Source organism: Nicotiana tomentosiformis, chromosome 1, assembly GCF_000390325.3.
Source record: "Nicotiana tomentosiformis chromosome 1, ASM39032v3, whole genome shotgun sequence".
NCBI lineage: Eukaryota > Viridiplantae > Streptophyta > Magnoliopsida > Solanales > Solanaceae > Nicotiana > Nicotiana tomentosiformis.
This window is the reverse complement of record NC_090812.1, coordinates 24,272,357-24,296,879: the sequence shown is the minus strand read 5'-3', so window position 1 is coordinate 24,296,879 and position 24,523 is coordinate 24,272,357. Positions and strand designations below refer to the sequence as shown.

At 38.1% G+C, this 24,523-nt stretch overlaps 1 protein-coding gene across 1 annotated transcript; it reads left to right on the top strand.

The window, feature by feature from the left end:
• The first annotated feature begins 22,282 nt into the window (after positions 1–22,282).
• On the top strand, positions 22,283–23,761 carry LOC104108028 (nectarin-1-like). Its single transcript, XM_009616983.4, has 2 exons — positions 22,283–22,441; positions 23,131–23,761. Exons 1-2 carry the CDS (start codon positions 22,324–22,326, stop codon positions 23,697–23,699), a joined length of 687 nt encoding a protein of 228 aa, XP_009615278.2. The 5' UTR covers positions 22,283–22,323; the 3' UTR covers positions 23,700–23,761.
• Positions 23,762–24,523: the final 762 nt, after the last annotated feature.

Sequence of the window (24,523 nt, the reverse complement as noted above, 5' to 3'; positions counted from 1 at the left end):
TATTTATATATATATATATATATATATATATATATATATATATATATATATATATGGTATAATATTTTCTTTTGAGAAATACTATGTATTATAATGGTATTAAGGTATAACATTATATATAACTAGTATATTGATACTTCGAGAAATACTATGTATATTAATGTAAAAATATACATTTGATCTTTTTAATAAGAAAGTACTCCCTAGTATAATAATAATAATAATATAAAATTACTTGGTTTATAATATATAAATACCTCAAATATACATTATATTTTTCATGAAATATATGTATTTTATTTTCTCAAAATATAAAGACGTATACTTTCGCTTGAGTTTATATTGTATAAAAACATACATGTACATTTTTTCTAGTAAACAAAATCCATGAATGAACAGTAGAAATTGTGTTATAGAATGAATTAGTTTCCAACAAAAATATAGGAAAAGATATTACCATTTAAATATGTTAGGGATTGGTTTCAAGAGAAAATATAGGGAAAAATCATAAAAAGTACTAGGAATATTTTTATTAAGGAAATAAACACATTAGGTGCATGATTATAGGTACATAAATTAAAGTTATCTGCTAGGAATATAATTGTTTAGTTTCCATGTACGTAAAATAGCTAATGCTGCTATGTTTATGAAAATTTTCCTTAATTTTGCCTATTTATGTTTTTTGCCCATTAGGATTTAGGGGGCTTGGGGTGTTGGACATAGGCTCATTGGGTTAAAAAATAGAAATAGATGTGGGCTTGGACTTAAATATTTTGGTATTTCGGTACGCCGAAATATCAAAAACTCAATACTGAATAGCGTACCGAAATACCGCAATTTCTGTACTGAAGTATACTGAAATACCGAAAAAATCTATATCGAAATACCAAATTAATTCGGTTCAGTTCGTGTAACGACCCGACCGATCGTTTTGAGTATTAGCGCTCCATCCAGTGGCTTAAGGTCTCGAGCATCTTCGTATTAGGTGTTATGACGTGTGTGCGTAGTCGAGTTCGAACTTTGGATGATTCGGGATTGATGAGGAAGAAAGATTTTTGTTTTGAAGCTTAAATGAAAAGAGTTGGCTGGAGTTTGACTTTTGAGAAAACGACTCCAGAGTGAAGTTTTGATGATTCCAATAGTTTCGTATGATGATTTCGGACCTAGGCGTATGTCCAGATTTGGATTTGGAAGTCCGTAGGACAATTCGGCGCATTTTGGCAAAATTGAAAAAATATTGAAGTTTTTAAATATTTATAAGTTTGGCTGAAGGTTGAATTATTGATAACGGGGTCGAATTTCAATTCCGAAAATTGGAACACGTTCATTACATCATTTATAATTTGTGTGCAAATTTGAAGTCATTCTGGATTGATTTGATACGTTTCGGTGCAAATTATAGAAGTTGGAAGAATTGAAAACTCACAATTCGATTCGAGGAGCGATTCATAGTTTCAACATTGTTTAATGCGGTTTGAGACCTTGACTAAGTTCGTATTGTATTTTGGGACGTGTTAGTATATATGGTTAAGATCCCGATGGTCTCGGATGGATTTCGGATGGTTAGGAAATCGATTTTTGGACTTAAGGAAATGCTGGAATTTTGATTGCTAGTGCAATCGCTTCTGCAGAGGTTTGATCGCAGAAGCAAGAATGGCTGAACTGGACAGAGGTCGCAGCTGCGAAGAATGTCCCGCATATGCGTGATCGCAAAAGCGTGAGGCTTGTCGCATAAACGACATGTTGCGCTGAAGCGAGGAAAGTCTTGCACCTGCATTTGCGCAGAAGCGGTGAAGAATTCCGCATGTGCGAGAGGGAAATGGCCAGTGTGCTTCACAGAAGCGTGATTTTTCTCGAAGAAGCGAGCTCTCGGGCGTGCTTGCAATGTCCGTGGGTGCGAAATAGGACAGAAACATAAGGATTGAACTTGGTTATTTTTCCATTTTCATTTTGGATTTTTGAGCTCAGTTTTGGGCGATTCTAGAGAGGTTTTTCACAAGCTTGATTGGGATAAATGTCATATATCCGAAAGTGATTATATTTCATAAATCTATGGTTATATTCATCGTTTAATTCAAGTTTTAATGGAAGAAATTGGGATTTTTGTAAAACTCTTCAAAAAAGAAAATTCAAGATTTGGAGGTCCGTTTGTTATCAGAATTTGATAATTCTTGCATGGTTGGACTCGTTATCGAATCAGTGTTTGGTTTTTGTAGTTTTGATCGGGTTCCGAGACGCGGGCCAGGGTCAACTTTTTGGAGCGATTTTTCAATTCTTAGCTAAGATCATTATTTCATTATTTAAATTAGTTTTCTATTGTTATATTTATAGTATGAAATTGTTTTGGCTAGATTCGAGCCGTTCGGAGTTGGAAATCGAGGGATAAGGCCTTCTAATTGATTGATTGAGCGTGGTTTGAGGTATGTATCTTGCCTAACATTGTGTGGAGAAAACTACTCCTTAGGTATTGAGTCTTTGGTGCTAATTGTGTCATGTAAAATTCGTGTACGCGAGGTGATGAGTACGTGCTCGGGCTTATTTGTGAAAAGTTGACCTTTAGGGCTCTTAGGTTCTTATGTTCATTAGATATAAAGTTGTTTTGTTATGTTAGGCTCCCCATTTACTAGTTTCACTCTACATGTGTTAATTGGAATTAATTGCTTCATGTTCGACCTTTATTGCCTATTTGACTACTAAGTGCCTTAACTGAAGTCGTTGCCTCTTCGATTACCATGATATCCTTTCCGTTGCTTATCTTTAATTAAACTAGGTGCATCTCTTTGTAATTGCTCAACCCTCAATGAAGTTTAGTTATCCTTTGTCATAGTTGCCTCATCCGTATTTAGAATAACTTGTTACATATTATTTATCCCTTGTTGAGCCATTCTTATTGAGGCTAGTATCCCCTATTGTGTTTATTCTTTGTGAGCTCGTTCTACCGCTTCTTTGTGATCCAAAGCTCTTTAGTTGATTTGCTTGTCGTATTCTCGTGCTATTGTTATTGTTGTCGCTGTTGTACTTAGTTTGTTGAGCCGAGGGCTATGCACGGTTGTGGTATTGACTCTGTTTAGATGAAATGTTGTGGTATATGGGTACATGTTGTGAAAGACATTCTATCGTGATGTTGTGTTTTTGGCACGTGATATTGTTGGAAGGTTTTCTCGGGTGTTTGCACGAGGATTCTGTTATGTTATTATTACTATTGATATATGCACATGCGGCGTGACAAGGCAGGATATATATGTGGGTTTGCACATGCGGCGAGACAAGGTGGAAATATTATTATGCGCGTGCGGCGAGACAAGGCAGGCATTTACTTTATTATTGCGCACGTGGCGAGACAAGGTGGGCTATGTCGGGGATTGATTTGTGATGACTTGTGATGGCTTGGGGGCATTGTTGTTGTTGATATTTGTATAGTGGCATGCCTAACCTGTGTGAGTTTTACTTGGTGCAAATTGTGGGGACCATACCTTATGTGTCGTTCATCTTTCTCTACCCTTATTCATTGGCCTGAACTGTGATAGAACACTTGCACAAGCATACACGTACTTTATCACCCAATCGGTTTAAGAAGATGAACATTGATGCTACCGATCATTTGTACTTACTCCGTCTACCTGTCTTATATGTGAGATTTGTTCTATTGGCACGTGAGTCATCAGTGCAGTTATCAGTTGTAATGAGGGCACAAGATGCCAAGTGATTAGGGTTCATGAATTGGGACCCTCGTCACTACTCCATTGAGGTTAGTCTTGATGCTTACTGGGTACCGCTGTGGTGTACTCATACTACACTTCTACTCATATTTGTGCAGATCCAGGTAATTCGGAGTCAGTCGATCGCTAGCTAGTTGTACGGATCTTACTGTGGAGACATAAGGTAAACCGGTTGCTGCATTCAAATGCCTCGGAGTCACCTTCTATTATTGTACTTGCACTATTTATCTCTATTTCGAAACAGTGATATTTAGAAGTTTTTGTAGCAAACTCAGTTGAGCTGATGACTTGTACTACCGGTTTTGGGAATTGTAAGTTGTGTAATAAGGTTCTATTACATAATTGTTAATTATTGGTCAAATTCTTCTATTAATACAGTAAGTGTTAGGCTTACCTAGTCTTAGAGACTAGGTGCCGTCATGACATCCTACAAAGGGAAAATTTGGGTCGTGACAAGTTGGTATCAGAGCTCTAGATTCATAGGTGCTACGAGTCATAAGCGAGTTTAGTAGAGTCTTGCGGATCGGTATGGAGACGTTTGTACTTATCTTTGAGAGGATACGGAACTATTAGGACAGTTCACTTTTTCATTTCTTATCTTGCGAGTTTATTGATCTCGGATTTTGAGTTTTTTTATCATTCTATACTCCCACAGATGGTGAGGACACGAGTTATAGTTACTGATGACGCTGCCCCCGGAGCAGGTGTCGCTAGGGGCAGAGGCAGAGGCAGGGGCCGAGGAGGAGCATGTGCTACAGCTAGAGCACCTATCAGAGTAGCAGTTAAGGAGTCGCTAGTAGCTCATGTTGGGGTATGGGCACTGGAGGTGCCTGTTGTTGCCCTCGGACTTCAGGAGACCTTAGCACAGTTCTTGAGAATATTTGGTACATTGGCTTAGGCGGGGTTGATTCTGATTGCACCAGCTACTTCACAGATCGGGGGAGGGACTCAGACTCCCGCTGCCCGTACTCCCGAGAAGCGAGTCCACATTGGTCAGGTTCTAGGTGTCATGGAGACTCAGCATGTGGTCCCAGTTCAGCCCATGGTTAGGGCCGTAGCATCTGAGGAAGAACATCTTAGACTTGCAAGGTTCAAGAATTATGACCCTCCTACTTTTAGTGGTTTGGCTTCATAGGGTGCACAGGGTTTTCTAGAGGATTTCCACCGCCTTCTCCGCACTGTAGGTATTGTGGAGACGAGTGGGGTTGCTTTTACTACGTTCCAACTTAAGGGATCGGCATATCAGTGGTGGCGAGCGTATGAGTTGGGTAGCACGGCCGATACAGCTTCATTTTCATGGGTTCATTTTTCAGAGATGTTCCTGAGAGAGTTTGTTCCCCAAACCCTTTGGGATGCATGGCGTGTGGAGTTTGACAAGCTGCGTCAGGGCACTATATCCGTGTTAGAATATGCCGTTAGATTCAGTGATTTGTCCACACATGCACCTTCTTTGGTCGCTACAATTAGAGAGCTAGTCCGTAGATTCATTGAGGGGCTCAGACATGATATCCGGTTTAGCATGGCTCGGGAGTTAGAGTTAGATGTTCCATTTTAGCACGTAGTGGAGATCGCCCGCTGATTAGAGGGCATGTGGGACCAGGAGAGAGAGGACAGATGGGGCCAGGAGAGAGAGGACAGGCGGGGTCAAGAGAGAGAGGACAGGGAGGCTAAGAGGTCTCGCAGACCGGAGAGATCTACTGGTCCTTATTTTGGAGGCAGGGTACAACATGGTAGAGGTGTCATGGAGACTCAGCATGTGGTCCCAGTTCAGCCCATGGTTAGGGCCGTAGCATCTGAGGAAGAACATCTTAGACTTGCAAGGTTCAAGAATTATGACCCTCCTACTTTTAGTGGTTTGGCTTCATAGGGTGCACAGGGTTTTCTAGAGGATTTCCACCGCCTTCTCCGCACTGTGGGTATTGTGGAGACGAGTGGGGTTGCTTTTACTACGTTCCAACTTAAGGGATCGGCATATCAGTGGTGGCGAGCGTATGAGTTGGGTAGCACGGCCGATACAGCTTCATTTTCATGGGTTCATTTTTCAGAGATGTTCCTGAGAGAGTTTGTTCCCCAAACCCTTTGGGATGCATGGCGTGTGGAGTTTGACAAGCTGCGTCAGGGCACTATATCCGTGTTAGAATATGCCGTTAGATTCAGTGATTTGTCCACACATGCACCTTCTTTGGTCGCTACAATTAGAGAGCTAGTCCGTAGATTCATTGAGGGGCTCAGACATGATATCCAGTTTAGCATGGCTCGGGAGTTAGAGTTAGATGTTCCATTTTAGCACGTAGTGGAGATCGCCCGCTGATTAGAGGGCATGTGGGACCAGGAGAGAGAGGACAGATGGGGCCAGGAGAGAGAGGACAGGCGGGGTCAAGAGAGAGAGGACAGGGAGGCTAAGAGGTCTCGCAGACCGGAGAGATCTACTGGTCCTTATTTTGGAGGCAGGGTACAACATGGTAGAGGTTTTATGGGTCAGCCAATTCAGTTTGCACTTCAGGTACCCATGGGTCTTAGAGTACCCGTACCATACAGTTTCCGCAGTCGCATCAGCAGAGGGGTTTCTTTTAGTGCGGAGATACCAGCCACATGGTGAGAGATTGTCCCAGACTCCAGACATATGTGTCACGGTAGGGTATTCAGGCTATGAGTTCGATTCCGACTGCCGATATACCTGCACCGTCGGTTTGGGGTACAGATCAGGCAAGTAAAGGGTGCCCAAGATGGGTAGGCCCGACCCGTTGATGTGTTTCCTACAGTAGGCCTGAGGCCGCTGCAACAGATGATGTCGTACAGGTATGATTTCGATTTGTTATAGAGGAGCATCATTCGTATTTTATTCGGTTCTGCTTATTGGGATGAGTCCTCCTATTTTGCTTCACATGTGAGTGAGTTTCGTGATCTAGTACTATGCTTATGTGTTTATCCTTGCTGGTAGATTCTATAGTGGTAGCCCGTGTCTACCATTTTTTTTATTTCATTATTGAGAGTTATGAGATTTTGAGTGACTTTCTGTTCCTCATTTCGATAGTTTTGATGTGATTTCCGGGTGACGGGTTACGATTTGTGATTTGGATGCTCTACCAGTGTGAGGGTTCAGTATGTATTGTGAATTTTATCGGCGGAATTGAATTAGTGGAAGGTTTCGGTTGGTATGATGTGTACGCTACCTGCAATTCAGAGCTGATGATGATAACCTCGCGTCTTCATGTGATTTGATATGTTTGAACCGGGCTGTGTGCCACGGTGGAGTTATATCAGGATGGGGTCCTTGTGATTTGTTCATATATTTTGATTCTTCCTTGTTAAATTGATTAGTATAATGGTACTGATTTGGAGTTGTGCATGTCGGGCTTATTTGATAGTTCTCTCGTGTGTTCTCTTTGCATATTCAGTCACATTCGCATTGCGCTTATTAGGTTTTAGCTTGCGAAGTGTGTGCCCAGGTGGCATTAGATGTAATTTGTTGATTCGGGTGAATAGTTGTGAGGGCATCGTTGTTAGTGTTGTGAAGGTTTGAAACATGTTTCAAACTGATGTGAGGCTAATTGCCAGTGCTGGATTTGATTATGGGCAGCTGCTGTGGCTAGGGTTGTTAAGGGCATATATGTGATGTGTTACGTCATGTGGTTGTGCCTTGTATGCGTAGGCATAACTTGTCGCAACTGGTTGAGGTTGGTACCGTGTGTTAATAGAGGAATCGGGTCTTTTGGGAATGATAGGATGATGAGAAACTTGATTTTAAGGCTTATTGGTGTTGGCGGAAGTGACAAATGTCAGTTGAGATGGTGTCACCGAGCCTATATGGATTGGGGTCACGTGGGATCACCCGCGGGTGTATATAGGATAAATACATTCAATGATTTGATGACTTCTGGGCGATTCTTGGCATGTTCGAGGACGAACGTTTGTTTAAGAGGGGGAGAATATAACGACCCGACCGCTCATTTTGAGTATTAGCGCTTCGTTCGGTGGCTTAAGATCTCGAGCATCTCCGTATTAGGTGTTATGACGTGCGTGTGTAGTCGAGTTAGGATTTTGGATAATTCGGGATTGATGTGGAAGAAGGATTTTATTTTTTGAAGCTTAAATGAAAAGAATTGATCGGAGTTTGACATTTGAGTAAACGACTCCGGAATGAAGTTTTATTGATTCCAATAGCTTCGTATGATGATTTCGGACCTAGGCGTATGTACGAATTTGGATTTGGAAGTCCGTAGGACAATTCGGCGCATTTTGGGGGAATTGGAAAACAATTGAAGTTTTAAAATATTTATAAGTTTAGCCAAAGGTTGAATTGTTGATAACGGGGTCGGATTTCGATTCCGAAAATTGGAACAAGACCATTACATCATTTAAGACTTGTGTGCAAATTTTAAGTCATTCCAGATTGATTTCATATGTTTCGGCGCAAATTAAAGAAGTTGAAAGAATTGAAAACTCACAATTTGATTCAAGGAGCGATTCATAGTTTCGACGTTGTTTAATGCGGTTTGAGGCCTCGGCTAAGTTTGTATTATATTTTAGGACGTGTTTGTATATTTGGTTAAGGTTCCGAGGGCCTCGGGTGGATTTCGTATGGTTAACGGATTGATTTTTTGACTTAAGGAAATGCTGGAATTTGATAGACGATGCAATCGCTTCTGCGGAGGTTTGATCGCAGATGTGAGAATGGCTGGACACAGAGGTCGCAAGTGTGAAGAATGTACCGCACCTGCGTGATCGCAGAAGCGTAAGGCTCGTTACAGAAGCAATTCTGGAGGGGTTTTCTCAAGTTAGATTGGGGTAAGTATGCTATATCCGAAAGTAATTATATTTCATAAATCCATGGTTATATCCATTGTTTAATTCAAATTTTAATGGAAGAAATTGGGATTTTTGTAACACTCTTCAAAAACGGAAATTCAAGATTTGGAGGTCAATTTGTTATTGGAATTTGGTAATTCTTGTATGGTTGGACTCGTTATCGAATCGGTGTTTGGTTTTTGTAATTTTTGTCGGGTTTCGAGACGCGGGCCGGGGTCGACTTTTTGGAGCAATTTTTTAATTCTTAGCTAAGATCATTATTTCATTATTTAAATTAGTTTCCTATTGTTATATTTATAGTGTGAAATTATTTTGGCTAGATTCGAGCCGTTCGGAGTTGGAAATCGAGGGATAAGGCCTTCTAATTGATTGATTGAGCGTGGTTTGATGTAAGTATCTTACATAACTTTGTGTGGGGGAAACTACTCCTTAGGTATTGAGTCTTTGGTGCTAATTGTGTCATGTGAAGTCCGTGTACGCGAGGTGATGAGTACGTGCTCAGGCTAATTTGTGGAAAGTTGACCTTTAGGGCTCTTAGGTTCTTATGTTCATTAGATATGAAGTTGTTTTATTATGTTAGGTTCCCCATTTACTAGTTTCACTCTACATGTCTTAGTTGGAATTAATTGCCTTATGTTCGACCTTTATTGCCTATTTGACTATTGTGTGCCTTAACTGAAGTCGTTGCCTCTTTGATTGCCATGATATCATTTCTGTTGCTTATCCTTAATTGAACTTGTTGCATCTCTTCGTAATTGCTCAACCCTCAATGAAGTTTAGTTATCCTTTGTCGTAGTTTCCTCATCCGTATTTAGAATAACTTGTTACATATTATTTCTCCCTTGTTGAGCCATTCTTATTAAGGTTAGTATTCCCTATTGTGTTTATTCTTTGTGAGCTCGTTCTACCGCTTCTTTGTGATCCAAAGCTCTTTAGTTGATTTGCTTGTCGTATTCTCGTGCTATTGTTGTTGTTGTCGCTGTTGTACTTAGTTTGTTGAGCTAAGGGCTATGCGTGGTTATGGTATTGACGCTGTTTAGATGAAATGTTGTGGTATATGGGTACATGTTGTGAAAGTCATTCTATCGTGATGTTGTGTTTTTGGCACGTGATATTGTTGGGAGGTTTGTTCGGGTGTTTGCATGAGGTTTCTGCCATGCTATTATTACTGTTGATATATGCACATGCGGCATGACAAGGCAGGCTATATAGGTACGGAGACATTTGTATTTATCGTCGAGAGGCTATGGAACTATTAGGACAGTTTCACTTCTTCATTTCATATCGTGCGAGTTTATTGATCCCGGAGTTTGAGTTTTTTTTATCATTCTATTCTCTCACAGATGGTAAGGACATTAGCTGCAGTTACTGATGACGTTGCCCCTAGAGAAGGTTTGCTATGGGCAGATGCAGGGGCTAAGGAGGAGCACGTGCTACAGGTAGAGCACTTGTCAGAGCATCAGTTGAGGAGCCGTCAGTAGCTCATGTTGGGGGACGGGCACCAGAGGCACCTGTTGTTTCCCTCGGAATTCAGGAGACCTTAGCATAGTTCCTGAGCATGTTTGGCACATTAGCTCAGGCGGGGTTGATTCTGATTGCACCAGCTACTTCACAGATCGGGGGAGGGACTTAGACTCCCGCCGCCCGTACTCCAGAGCAGCGAGTCCACATTGGTCAGGTTCTAGGTGTTATGGCGACTCAGCCTGTGGTCCCAGTTCAGCCCATGGTTAGGGCCGCAGCATCTGAGGAAGAATAGCTTAGACTTACAAGGTTCAAGAAGTATGACCCTCTTACTTTCAGTGGTTTGGCTTCAGAGGGTGCACAGGGTTTTCTAGAGGAGTGACACCGCATTCTCCGCACTATAGGTATTGTGGAGACGAGTGGGGTTGCTTTTACTATGTTCCATCTTAAGGGATCAGCATATCAGTGGTGGCGAGCGTATGAGTTGGGTAGCCCGGCCGATGCAGCTTCACTTTCATAGGTTCCATTTTCAGAGATGTTCCTGGGAGAGTTTGTTCCTCAGACCCTTCGGGATGTATGGCGCGAGGAGTTAGAGCTGCTGTATCAGGGCACTATGTTCGTATTAGAGTATGTCATTAGATTCAGTAATTTGTCCAGACATGCACCTGCTTTGGTTGCTACAGTTAGAGAGCAAGTCCGTAGATTCATTGAGGGGCTCAGACATGATATCCGGTTTAGCATGGCTCGGGAGTTAGAGTTAGATGTTCCATTTTAGCACGTAGTGGAGATCGCCCACTGATTAGAGGGCATGTGGGACCAGGAGAGAGAGGACAGATGGGGCCAGGAAAGAGAGGACAGGCGAGGTCAGGAGAGAGAGGACAGGGAGGCTAAGAGGTCTCGCAGACCGGAGAGACCTACTAGTCCCTATTTTGGAGGCAGGGTACGACATGGTATAGGTTTTATGGGTCAGCCAGTTCAGTTTGCACTTCAGGCTTCGCACGGTGTTTCAGGTACCCATGGATCTCAAAGTACCCGTACTGCACAGTTTCCAAAGCTGCGTCAGCAGAGGGGTTACTTTGAGTGTGGAGATACCAGCCACATGGTGAGAGATTATCCCAAACTCTGGAAAGATTTGTTACGGCAAGGTATTCAGGCTATGAGTTTGGTTCCGACTACCGATATCCCTGCACTGACGGCTTGGGGTACAGGTCAGGCGAGTAGAGGGCACCCAAGATAGGAAGGCCTGGCCCGTTGATATGTTTCCTATAATAGTCCTGAGGCCCCTGAACCAGACAATGTCGTACAGGTATGATTTTGATTTGTTATAGAGGAGCATCATCCGTATTTTATTTCGGTTCTGCTTATTGGGATAAGTCCTCCTATTTTGCTTCACATATGAGTGAGTTTCGTGATCCAGTACTATGCTTATGTGTTTATCCCTGCTGGTAGATTCAATAGTGGTAGCCCGTGTATACTATTTTTTTATTTCATTATTGAGAGTTATGAGATTTTGAGTGGCTTTCTGTTCCTCATTTCTGTAGTTTTGATGTGATTTCTGGGTGACAAGTTACGAGTTGTGATTTGGATGCTCTACCAATATGAGAGTTCAGTATGTGTTGTGAATTTTGTCAGTGGAATGGAATTAGTGGAAGATTTCTGTTGCTATGATGTGTACGCTACCTGCAATTCAGAGCTGATGATGAGAACCTCGCGTCTTCATGCGATTTGATACGTTTGAACCGGACTGTGTGCCGTGGTGGATTTATATCAGGATGAGATCCTTGTGATCTGTTCATATATTTTGATTCTTCCTTGTTAAATTGATTCGTATAATGGTACTGATATGGAGTTGTGCCTGTCGGGCTTGTTTGATAGTTCTCTCATGTGTTCTCTTTACATATTCAGTCATATTCACGTTGTGCTTATTAGGGTTTAGCTTGCAAAGTATGTGCCCAGGTGGCATTAGGTGTAATTTGTTGATTCGGGTGAATAGTTCTGAGGTCTTCATATTTATTGCATCATTGTCAGTGTTGTGAAGGTTTCAAACAGGTTTCAAACAGATGTAAGGCTAATTGTCGGTGCTGGATTTGATTATGGGTAGCTGTTATGGCTAGGGTTATTGTTAAGAGCATATGTGTGATGTGTTACGACATGTGGTTGTGCCCTGTGTGCGTAGGCATAAATTGTCGCAACTGTTTGAGGTTGGTACTATGTGTTAATGGAGGAATCGGGTCTTTTGGGAATGATGGGATGATGAGAAACTTGGTTTTAAGGCTTATTGGTATTGGCCGAAGGGACAAATGTCAGTTGAGATGGTGTCGCCGAGCCTATGTAGATTCGGGTCACGTGGGATCACCCGCGGGTGTATGTAGGATAAATACATTCAGTGCTTTGATGACTTTTGGACGATTCTTGGCACGTTCGAGGACGAATGTTTATTTAAGAGGGGGAGAATGTAACGACCTGACCGGTCATTTTAAATATTAGCACTCCGTTCAGTGGATTAAGGTCTCGAGCAGCTCCGTATTTGGTGTTATGGCATGCGTGCATAGCCGAGTTCGGACTTCGGATGATTCGGGATTGATGTGAAAGAAGGATTTTTGTTTTGAAGCTTAAATGAAAAGAGTTGACCAAAGTTTGACTTTTGAGCAAACGACTCCGGAATGAAGTTTTGATGATTCCAATAGCTTCGTATGATGATTTCGGACCTAGGCGTATGTCCGGATTTTTATTTGGAAGTCCGTAGGACAATTCAGCGCATTTTGGCGAAATTTGAAAAAATTAAAGTTTTAAAATATTTATAAGTTTGGCCGAAGGTTGAATTGTCGATAACGGGGTCGAATTTCAATTCCGAAAATTGGAACAAGTCCATTACGTCATTTATGACTTGTGTGCAAAATTTGAAGTCATTCCGGATTGAGTTGATACATTTCGGCGCAAATTATAGAAGTTGGAAGAATTGAAAACTCACAATTTGATTCGAGGAGCGACTCATAGTTTCGACATTTTTTAATGCGGATTGAGGCCTCGACTAAGTTCGTATTGTATTTTGGGACGTATTGGTATATTTGGTTAAGGTCTTGAGGGCCTCAGGTGGATTTCGGATGGTTAACAGATCGATTTTTGGACTTAAGGAAATGCTGGAATTTTGATTGCTGGTACAATCACTTCTTTGGAGGTCTGATCACAGAAGCGAGAATGGCTGGACTGGACAAAGGACGCAGGTGCAAAGAATGTCCCGCACCTGCGTGTTCGCAGAAGTGACATGTTACACAGAAGCGAGGGAAGTCTCGCACCTGCCACGCAGAAGTGGTGAGGAATTCTGCATGTGCGAGAGGGCAGTGGCCAGTGTGCTTCGCAGAAGCGTGATTTTTCTCGAAGAAGCGAGCTCGCAGGTGCGCTTGCAATTTCCGCAGGTGCGAAACTGGGCAGAAACTTAAGGATAGAACTTGGTCATTTTTCCATTTTCGTTTTGGATTTTTGGAGCTCGGTTTTGGGCGTTTCTGGAGGGGGTTTTCACAAGCTTGATTGGGGTAAGTGTCCTCTATCTAAAAGTTATTATATTTCATAAATTCATGGTTATATTCATCGTTTAATTCGAGTATTAATGGAAGAAATTGAAAATTTTGTAAAACTCTTCAAAAACAGAAATTCAAGATTTGGAGGTCAATTTGTTATCAGAATTTGGTAATGCTTGCATGGTTGGACTCGTTATCGAATGGGTGTCTGGTTTTTGTAATTTTGGTCCGGTTCCGAGACGCGGGCCTGGGTCGACTTTTTGGAGAGATTTTTCAATTCTTAGCTAATATCATTATTTTATTATTTAAATTAGTTTTCTACAGTTATATTTATAGTATGAAATTGTTTTAGCTAGATTCGAGCCATTCAGAGTTGAAAATCGAGGGATAAGGCCTTCTAATTAATTGATTGAGTGTGGTTTGAGGTAAGTATTTTGCCTAACTTTGTGTGAGGTAAACTACTCCTTAGGTATTGAGTCTTTGGTGCAAATTGTGTCATGTGAAGTCCGCGTACGCGAGGTGACGAGTACGTGCTCGAGCTAATTTGTGGAAAGTTGACCTTTAGGGCTCTTAGGTTCTTATGTTCATTAGATATAAAGTTGCTTTGTTATGTTAAGTTCCCCATTTACTAGTTTCACTCTACATGTCTTAGTTGGAATTAATTGCTTCATGTTCAACCTTTATTGCCTATTTGGCTATTGTGTCCCTTAAATGAAGTCATTGCCTCTTCGATTGCCATGATATCATTTTCGTTGCTTATCCTAAATTGAACTTGTTGCATCTCTTCGTAATTGCTCAACCCTCAATGAAGTTTAGTTATCCTTTGTCGTAGTTGCCTCATCCGTATTTAGTATAACTTGTTACATATTATTTCTCCCTTGTTGAGCCATTCTTATTGAGGCTAGTATTCCCTATTGTGTTTTTTCTTTGTGAGCTCGTTCTACCACTTCTTTGTGATCCAAAGCTCTTGAGTTGATTTACTTTTCGTATTCTTGTGCTATTATTATTGTTGTCGTTATTGTACTCAGTTTGTTGAGCAAAGGGCTTTGTGCGGTTGTGGTATTGATACTGTTTAGATGAAATGTTGTGGTATATGATTACATGTTGTGAAAGTCATTCTATCGTGATGTTGTGTTTTTGGCACGTGATATTGTTGGGAGGTTTGTTCGGGTGTTTGCACGAGAATTCTATCGTGCTATTGTTACTATTGATATATGCACATGCTTCATGACAAGGTGGGCTATATATGTGGGTTTGCACATGTTGCGAGACAAGGTGGGAATATTATTATATGCGTACGGCGAGACAAGGCGGGTTTTTACTTTATTATTGCGCACGTGACGAGACAAGGTGGGCTATGTCGGGGATTTATTTGTGATGACTTGTGATGGCCTGGGGGCATTGTTGTTGTTGATATTTGTGTAGTGGCGTGCCTAACCTGTGTGAGTTTTACTTGGTGCAAATTGTGGGGATCGTTCCTTATGTGCCGTTCATTTTTCTCTACCCTTATTCTTTGGTCCGAACTGTGATAAAACACTTGCACAAGCATACATGTACTTTATCACCCTATCGGTTTAAGAAGATGAACATTGATGCTACCGATCATTTATACGTACTCCATCTACCTGTCTTATATGTGAAATTTGTTCTATTGGCACGTGAGTCGTCCGTGCAGTTATTAGTTGTAATGAGGGCACAAGATGCCAAGTGATTAGGGTTCATGAATTAGGACCCGTGAATTGTGTGAGTTTTGAGGTTCGGTACCTCGTGGGGATTATTGAATAAACCTGGTGCGAAAGCGGTTATTCTTATCAAGTTGCTACTCGTCTTTCCTTTATTTTTTTTTGATCGGATTTAAACTGTGTCCAGCTTACTCTACTGTGTTATTACTTGTGGTGTCCCACTGCAAATTGTAGTTTCTATTTCCTACTGCAAGCACTGTATTATTGTTGTCATTATGCGTAGTTCCGTAGAGATATCATACTCTGTTAGTTCTATATCTATACTTGTTCAGATTATCTAGTCCAGTAGGTGTCTTGACTGTCCCTCGTCACTACTCCACTGAGGTTAGTCTTGATACTTACTGGGTATCGCTGGGGTATACTCATACTACACTTCTACACATTTATTGCAGATCCAGGTAATTCGGAGTCAGACGATCGCTAGCAAGCTGTATGGATCTTGCTGTGGAGACTCAAGGTAAACCTGCTGCTGCGTTCACAGGCCTCGAAGTCACTTTCTGTTATTGTACTTGCACTGTTTATCTCTATTTCGAAACAGAGGTATTTAGAGGTTTTTGTAGCAAACTCAGTAGAGCTTATGACTTGTATTACCGGTTTTGAGAATTGTAAGTTGTGTAATAAAGTTCTATTTCATAATTATTAATTGTTGGTCAAATTCTTCTATTAATTCAGTAAGTGTTAGGCTTACCTAGTCTTAGAGACTAGATGACGTCACGACATCCTACGGAGGGAAAAATTGGATCGTGACAGTTCGTATTCAGTTTTTCGAATTTTATGCTCACCCCTAACCATATCCCTATTAATAGATGCACAAGTTTATGTATTGCTAATATAACCCATCATCAAATTAGAAACTACATTCAGGTATCTACACATAAGACCCTGTACTTTTCAAGGTATCTAATAGACTCATTTAACTTTAAAATCTTAGCAGATAACTTTTAATTTGGGTTAACCTTTTAATGATAGCAGCCAACATATGATTATTCTTAATACGATATACGTGCAAGTCCATAAAAAGTTCAAGTCTAGTTGAGACTAACTTTGGAGCAATTTAACATTAACCCCCACCCCCTCCCCAAACATACACATATCTATATGTATATGTTATTATAGAGCACTTATATCATTTCTAAACACTTTTTTTTCCATATGGATAATGTAAAATATTTTTACACAATCAGTCTATATTAATCTATTGTAGTAGCTAGGTACAACCTACTTTATTTTCTAGTTTACTAATCTCACTTTTTGTGGACTGACTTAAAGTCTTCAATATTGAATCTTTTATTTATATCGTAATGCTGATTATTCATATTTAATAACTCATATAACCTTTTTTAATATATATACGTAAAACAGCTATAACGGTGAACGGATTTTCATGCAAAAGGAACTTTAAATTCATACCAGAGACGAATGCAATATGCACTCACAATATGAGACGAACACAATGAGACGAACGCAATGAGAGGAACTTTTGTGGGCAAGACTTGCACTACCTACTGCAGGCTTACCTTCAGGCCGCCAATGAGACGAACGCAATATGCACTCACAATATGATAAACGTGATCAAGCTAGACATGGCCAAGGCATATGATAGGATGAATAGGTCTTTCCTTATCTCGGCACTTAGAAGATTTGGTTTCTCAGAGGGTCGGATTGATCTCATCTGGAAGCTTATATCAGATGTTTGTTACTCAGTGATTATCAATGGCAAGAGAATGGGATTTTTCACTTCAGCTCGGATTCTTAAACAGAGTGATCCTCTTTCACCATCCTTATTCATATTAGGTGCTGAAGTGTTGAGCAAGATATTAAATAACCTGCAACACAATGACCATTTTACCTCATTTTCTACGAGTATAAAGGGTCCTTATATTAATCATCTTGCTTATGCTAATGAAATTGTAATCTTTAGTAGTGGGAATAGTAAGTCTTTGGGGCTGATTATGAAGCAAATTCATAAGTATGAGAAGAGCTCTGGCTAGAGAGTTAATGTAGACAAAAAAATTTCTAAACCTCTCCTAAAGCAAGTGCTTGCAGAATCAATAGGATCATTGGTATCACTGGTTTTAAGAACAAGGATTTTCCTTTCAATTACCTTGGATGTCAGATTTCTATTGGCAGAAAAATATTGAATATTTTGATAATAATCTGGCCAAGGTAGTCAATAGGCTTAATGGTTAGCATGGTTAATTGTTATCCAGTGGTGGCAGGATAATTCTCATCAAGCATGTATTACAATCCATACCTACTTATACCCTCACTGCTACGAAACCTCCTAAAGGGATCCTAAATCTTATGAAAAAATATTTTACTAGATTCTTTTGGAGCTCTTCGGGGGACAAGAATAAATATCATTGGAGTTCCTGGATGAACCTTTGTTATCCTAAAGATGAGGGGGGAATTGGAATTAGGATTATGAAGGAGATCAGCGATACTCTAACTATGAAAAGATGGTGGAGGTACAGGACTCAACCTTCGTTATGGTCTTCCTTCCTACAAGCTAAGTCCTACTCTAGGAAACATCTTGTTACTAGGAAAGGTTATGCTAATACCTCTCATGAATGGAAGAACCTTATAAGGATCAAGAAGAAAGCAGAGCCTAATATGATCTGGAAACTTCAAGCCGCTACTTGTAGTTTTTGGTGGGATAATTGGACAGGAAAAGGTGCATTAACTAATCTATGTCATAATGTTCGTACCCCTGCCAAAACTCATGTTAAGAACTTCTTTCAGAACAATCAGTAGAATATTGATAAGCTTCAAAGAATTGTCCCTACTCACATGGTTCAACAGATATTGAAAGTTGAGATTGGTCCTATCTTCCAACCTGACTTCACCATTTGGAATCTTTCCCACAACGGACACTATTCTAACAATTCTGCATGGAAAATTAATAGGAACAAGAGACAATAGGATCCTTTTCTCGCTAAAATCTGGTATAGTAGTATGCCTTTTAAAATGTCCTTCATTTGTTGGAGACTGCTTAAAAGAAAACTTCCTTTTGATAATACTATTAGCAGGTTTGAGAATCAGCTAGTATCTAGATGCTCTCGGTGCACCAGGCCTGACGTAGAGTCCATTCAACATGTCTTTATGGAGAGTGATGTTGCTCAGTATATGTGGAATAAATTTGGATCTCCGTTGGGGATTAAACATCAATGTTGGCAGGTAAATAGAACCATAAAATATTGATGCGACATGAGACCTACTAACACTATCCATAAACTGATTTTGCAGGTTACCCCTATTGTGATAATATGAGAAATGTGGAAGGATAGATGTGCATACAAATATGGCAAGCAAAGGAAGATGTCTACATACAGAATGGAGCATCAAGTTTCATGGAGTATAAAGACAATACTTGAAAAAAAATACACCAACAATGATTTCAACTTGCCTTGAATAAAGCTCTGTGAAGCAGCGGAACATCTTAAACTTGTACCTAATGGCTGGAGGTACTCTGGACGGAACCTCCTAATGGCACGGTCAAGACAAACACTTATGGAAGCTATAACACCAATACGGGCAAGGCTGGAATGGGTGGTGTAGTGCGAGATGAACAGGGAGATATTAATTATCTTTGCTTTCTCAATCCCTGTCCAGTGTAATAGTAACAATGAAGTAGAAGCATTAGATGTTATGTATGGGATTAGCTGGTGTATTATTAATGGATATACCAATCTTTGGCTGGAACTGGACTCTAAGATTATCTCGGATATGCTAAGGAATAGGGTCACGAATAACTTGAAGCTAGACCATTATAGAGTGCACTCTACAGTTGCTAGAGAATGCAACTACACAGATCTCTCACTGCTACAGAGAAGCTAAAAAAGTCGCAGACTTCATGGCAAAAAAAGCATTTGACCAAGCTATGGAGTCCTTTTACCAATCTTATTATAGTCTGCCTAAAGAAGCTAAAGGAATTTTCCAGTTAGACAAAACCCAGCTTCCCAGCATAAGACTAAGATATGACAAAGCTAACTTCTATGTCAGTTATTTATTTTTTTGATGTACTGATCTGAGGTTTAGAATAATGTAGGGGAATTCTCTCCCCTAATATAGCCTTTTTTTTGCTCTATTTAACAGATTGAGCCATACCAATTTGTTAATTGTAATATTGTATCTTAGAGGTCAGGTCTAGCCCCCTCAATAGTTATCTCTAAGATATAATACTCCTACTTAGGATACAGCTGAGTAGTTCTTTTTAAATAAAAAATGATAAACGTGACGACCGTAACATGCACTCACAATATGATAAATATGACGACCGTAACATGCACTCACAATATGATAAATATGACGACCATAACATGCATTCGCAATACCATAAATGTGACGACCGTAATATAAACTCACAATATGATAAATATGATGATTCTAATATGTACTCACGATTTGATAAATGTGACGACTGTAATATGCACTAATAATATGATAAATGTGTGGACCGTAATATGTACTCACGATATAATATTATGTAATGACTAGAAATTATATTGTAATCGTAATAATAAATAAATGGTGGATATATATGAATAATTTCTCAGCTTTTGATTTTGATTTCTCAGAATGCATCTATGGTGTCTTTTAAATAACGAACTAAATTGGGTGACTCTTAATGTCTTTTGTTATCCTTTTGGTTAAACAGAATACTTTGATCAATAACAATTCCAGTTTAAGCTTAAAGAAGACTTGTGTAAAAATCTTTTCCGTACTTCAAAATCATTGAATTTCACAAATTATCCAGAAATTATATGTTAATGGGTCGTTTGGTTTACATACTATTAGTTATGTGATGATTAATTATAATGCATGATTGTTTACATTGTGATAATAAGAAGTTAAGACATTGTTATACATGATTATTTTATGCATTGAAGATTATTTTATGGATTATTTATGCATATATTATTTGTCTAATTATGCGACCAAGCGGACATTGTACTAGGTTATACGAGATTTTATTCTAAAATTAATTATTCATATACCATCAATCAAACGACCCTAAATGATTAAATCAGTCAAAAACTCTACTCACTGGAAGCTAATATTCATAAATGAAAACCTAAAAAATTAAGGAACGTAGAAACAATAAACTAGAAATATATAGAGAACAGTATATATATATTATTTACATTGTAATCTTCCTTTCATGTTAAAAGCAACTTAGGAAATACAAATTCACTACAAATATGAGTCAAGAATTGGATTAACTCTGGGGCTGTGGAAAAAAAAAGATCGCGTTGAACAAAAAGGAGAAGACGTACAAAGAGAGGGACATACAGTGTAAAATTCCATATTTGGGGATTTTTACATAACTAGCGAATCGGATTCACTATTTCTTTTTATTAATCAGACTGATTACATATAGTTATACATATATTATATATCGATAATACATATATTATATAAGATGCATTTGCCACTTGAGTTTACATATTTCCGCTTTCTCCAAACATTTGGAAAAAGCATCAATTTTGAGCTTACTACTTAATAGGAAATTGATGTTAATATCAAAGGCTTTATTTAATTCAATAGGCAGCTTTTACACCAATTAGTATACCAGACGTGAATATTACCTGGATAAAGGAATGAGTATAGTGATTTAGCATTAGTTTGTATTCAATGTTACACTACTAGTTTTACAGCAATCTCAACATTTCATTTGCTTTTTATTTCCTTTCTGGAGAAAGAAATGAGTACATAACTTTTTTTGCACTAAATGAAACACCGTTAGCTAGAGGTACTGTACATAGGTCGGGTTGGTTCAAATTTTTTAATTACCAAACCAAATTAATGGTGTTGGGTTTAAATCTATTAACCAATCAAACCAACAAATCGGGGTTTTCAATCTCGGTTTTTCTTGGATTTTCGGATTTTTTCTGATAAAGTCTTCATAACATAAAATGTGTAACTTGTGCTCTAAATATTTCTTTAGTCTTAGTAAGATAGAAAATAAAATAATAATATAGGATAAGTCATAGCATTATACTAAAATATTCAATAAAAAAGATAATAAAATTGCACATAAAGCAAATATTGCTAAATAATAAGTCATAATAAAAATTAACATAATCTAAAAATACTATATAGATCACTCCAAAATAAGTATAGTTAATAAGTACTATTAGTTACATAACTAAGCACTAAAGAAAAAGATAAACTAAGTTTTGCATTTTCATTATAAACCAATATAAAATTAAAAAATAGATATCCAACACTATCGTCATTCCTAGTTTTGAATTGAATTCTTTTGTTAGCATTAGTATTGATTTGAACTTTGTTTGAGTTACTACATTTTTGGGCTATAAAAAATTATACTATTCAAAAATGCTAAGTCCAAATTTGAAATAATACATTAAAAGATAAAACTGTAAAAAAAAATTAAAAAATATTTATAAATTACATTTCAATAAATATTTATATGTATAAAATATTTTTAAAAATTATATAGATGTACTATCGGGTTGGTTTGGTTTCGGTTTGACTTTTTTAAGTTAAAACCAAACTAAACCAAACTGATTATGATCAGAGTTTTTTTTTTTCCAATACCAAACGAAATCAAACCGAAGCACAATCAAATTTTTTTTTTCTAGTTTGACTCGAATTACCGATTTAATGCGCTTTATCGGTTTTCTTTGTACACATCTTTACTACTAGTGAAGGAATTTGTCTTGTGAGTGGAAACTCTATACGTTTTTCATCATTTTAATTTTTCATTTTACTAGGTAACAAATTATGGGAGAAGGTGGTCTTCTAGATGATTACATTAATTTGATTTAGACATGGAAGTAATATAATTGGCATGGTGCAATTATATTACTTTAAAGGGGACTAGCTAGTCTCGCACACATAAGAGATTTGAGACATGATTTGCAAAATTTTGTTACTATCATTCCTTCCGTGTTGGAATCATTAAAGTGAAAGATTGCGTTCAGAATTACTTGTAGAGCCATGGCTAGACCAATAATGATCAAGAGAAATTAAACTCCTATATATGACGCCCCTTAATTATAAATAAAGCTACCATTTTCTCTCCTTCTCTAACTTCCTCCAATCCTATCCATGGCTTACATGATCCTTTTCAAGGTAGCCATCACCATTTTAAGTATTACTTTTAACAGAGCTTCTGCGTCTGATCCAGATCCACTCCAGGATGTTTGTGTCGCTAATTATAACTCATGTTAGTATTTTTTTCAATAATCAATTTCTTATCATCCCATGCATTTTCTCCATGGTTTTACTTATACTAACAAACAGTTATGTTTTTCATTGATAGAGAATTAATGTATGTGTCTTTTAATTTCTCAATGTCCTTACTGTTGTTTCTACCAATTATATACAACTTCTTCATCTATCAAAATTATTTTCTTATGTAAACATGGAAATTAGTATAAGCAAAAAGTCTAGCTAGTTTAAAGCGTCTTTGGAGCAATTTAACATGCAAACGACACATATGTATGTATGATCATTTATATATATTTACTATATATCGATAATGTGAAATCGTATTTCACAACTAATTTAAATTAACTTGTTGCAGTAGCTTGGTATAATTAACCAACTTTATTTTCCAGGTTTACAGGTTACTAATGACACCGACGGTTATAATGTATATTGTTTGCCGCTCCCGAAAATAATAACCAATGAATTTCTTTTTTTGTTTGGATATATGTGTTTTGTAGAAATATAATATATAAATTTTATACTCTTTTTGGCAAACAAATGTAGTTAGTTTCAGCCTATTGGTCAATTTTATACTTGTCCTTATCTTTTAGGTAATTTGATAGCGTAATAATATTACTTACATCATATGGTACTATATAACTTAAATATTTTATTTTTACCATAATATTAATTAATTATAAACAGCTGTAACGGTGAATGGATATGCATGCAAAAGTAATTACACATACACACCAGAAGATTTTGCATCAATGGCAATTGCACAACCAGGAGAACCAAATATATTTGGCACTAAAGTCGGTGTAGCCAACGTTGACAACATGCCTGGCCTTAACACACTGGGAATGTCATGGTCTCGAGTAGACTTCGAACATGATGGTTTAAACCCTCCACATACTCACCCACGAGCCACAGAAATAATTTTCGTGCTTGACGGTGACTTAAGGGCTGGATTCATCACTACGGACAATGTTTTTGTTAACAAGTTGATTACAAAGGGAGAAGTCTTTGTTTTCCCAAGAGGTCTCATCCATTTCCAGTTTAATGTCGGCAAAAGTAACGCAAGTATACTTGTGGCATTCGATAGCCAGAAACCTGGCGTTCAGCCTGTAATTTCCATGTTTGCAACTAAACCTAGTATTCCAGATGATGTTATGGCTAAGGCATTCCAAACTAGTGTTGAGGAAGTTCAGAAGATAAGGGAAAGACTTGTACCTACGAATGTGACCATGGAATATAGTCATGCAATTATGTAGTCAATTAATATTGTAAACATAATAAATAAATATGGTGGATATGAATTATTTATTTATATTTATTTGTACGGTCCATCTCTTTGTCTCTATCTACAAAGGCACAAGTCCTATATAAAGGATTGTAGATTTTTACTGTTTTGTTTTGATTTCTATAACGCATCTCTGGTGTCTTTTAAACAACAAATTAAAATTTTGGTAATGCGTAACATCCCCTTCTCTCTTTTTAGGTTAATAGAATCTTTTTATTATAATTCAAGTTTAAGCTTAAAATAACTTGTATAGATTTTTTTGCCATACTTCACATGTTAGTTATGTGAAAATTATAATGCATGAATTGTGTATGCGGTGATTAAAAATAAAGTCTGTTATACACAAATTACTAAATATTGAAGCCCAATATTGAAGAATTAACCTAAATAATCGCTCACACAATGCTTAAAATAAAAATAGACGGTGAATATATATAATATGTGCATAATTCATAGAAGAATTAACCCAAATAGCCACTCACCCGATCACTTAAATTAAAAATAGCTGGTGATGTATAATATATGCATAATTTATATACTATATGAGTATAATCAATGTATAATCTATGTATATGACTAGAAAAAATAAATAATGAATATGACCAGCTATTTATGTAAAGATCCCTAATATATAATATGTGTATAATCATATATAATTACTGTATAATTTATGTATATTGGCTACAAAAACTAAATATTAAATAGTCGGCTATTTATATAAAGATCCTAACACACGTATATGTGCGTCCTGCTCTCATTCGCGAGCCTAATGTAAAGGAGGTTGTCTCCAAGATG

Bases quoted from the DNA above. Each gene is read 5' to 3' on its own strand.
- LOC104108028 (XM_009616983.4), top strand. From the start codon at position 22,324: ATGGCTTACATGATCCTTTTCAAGGTAGCCATCACCATTTTAAGTATT. The intron at 22,442-23,130 runs GTTAGTATTTTT...AATTATAAACAG, and splicing joins TGTCGCTAATTATAACTCAT to CTGTAACGGTGAATGGATAT.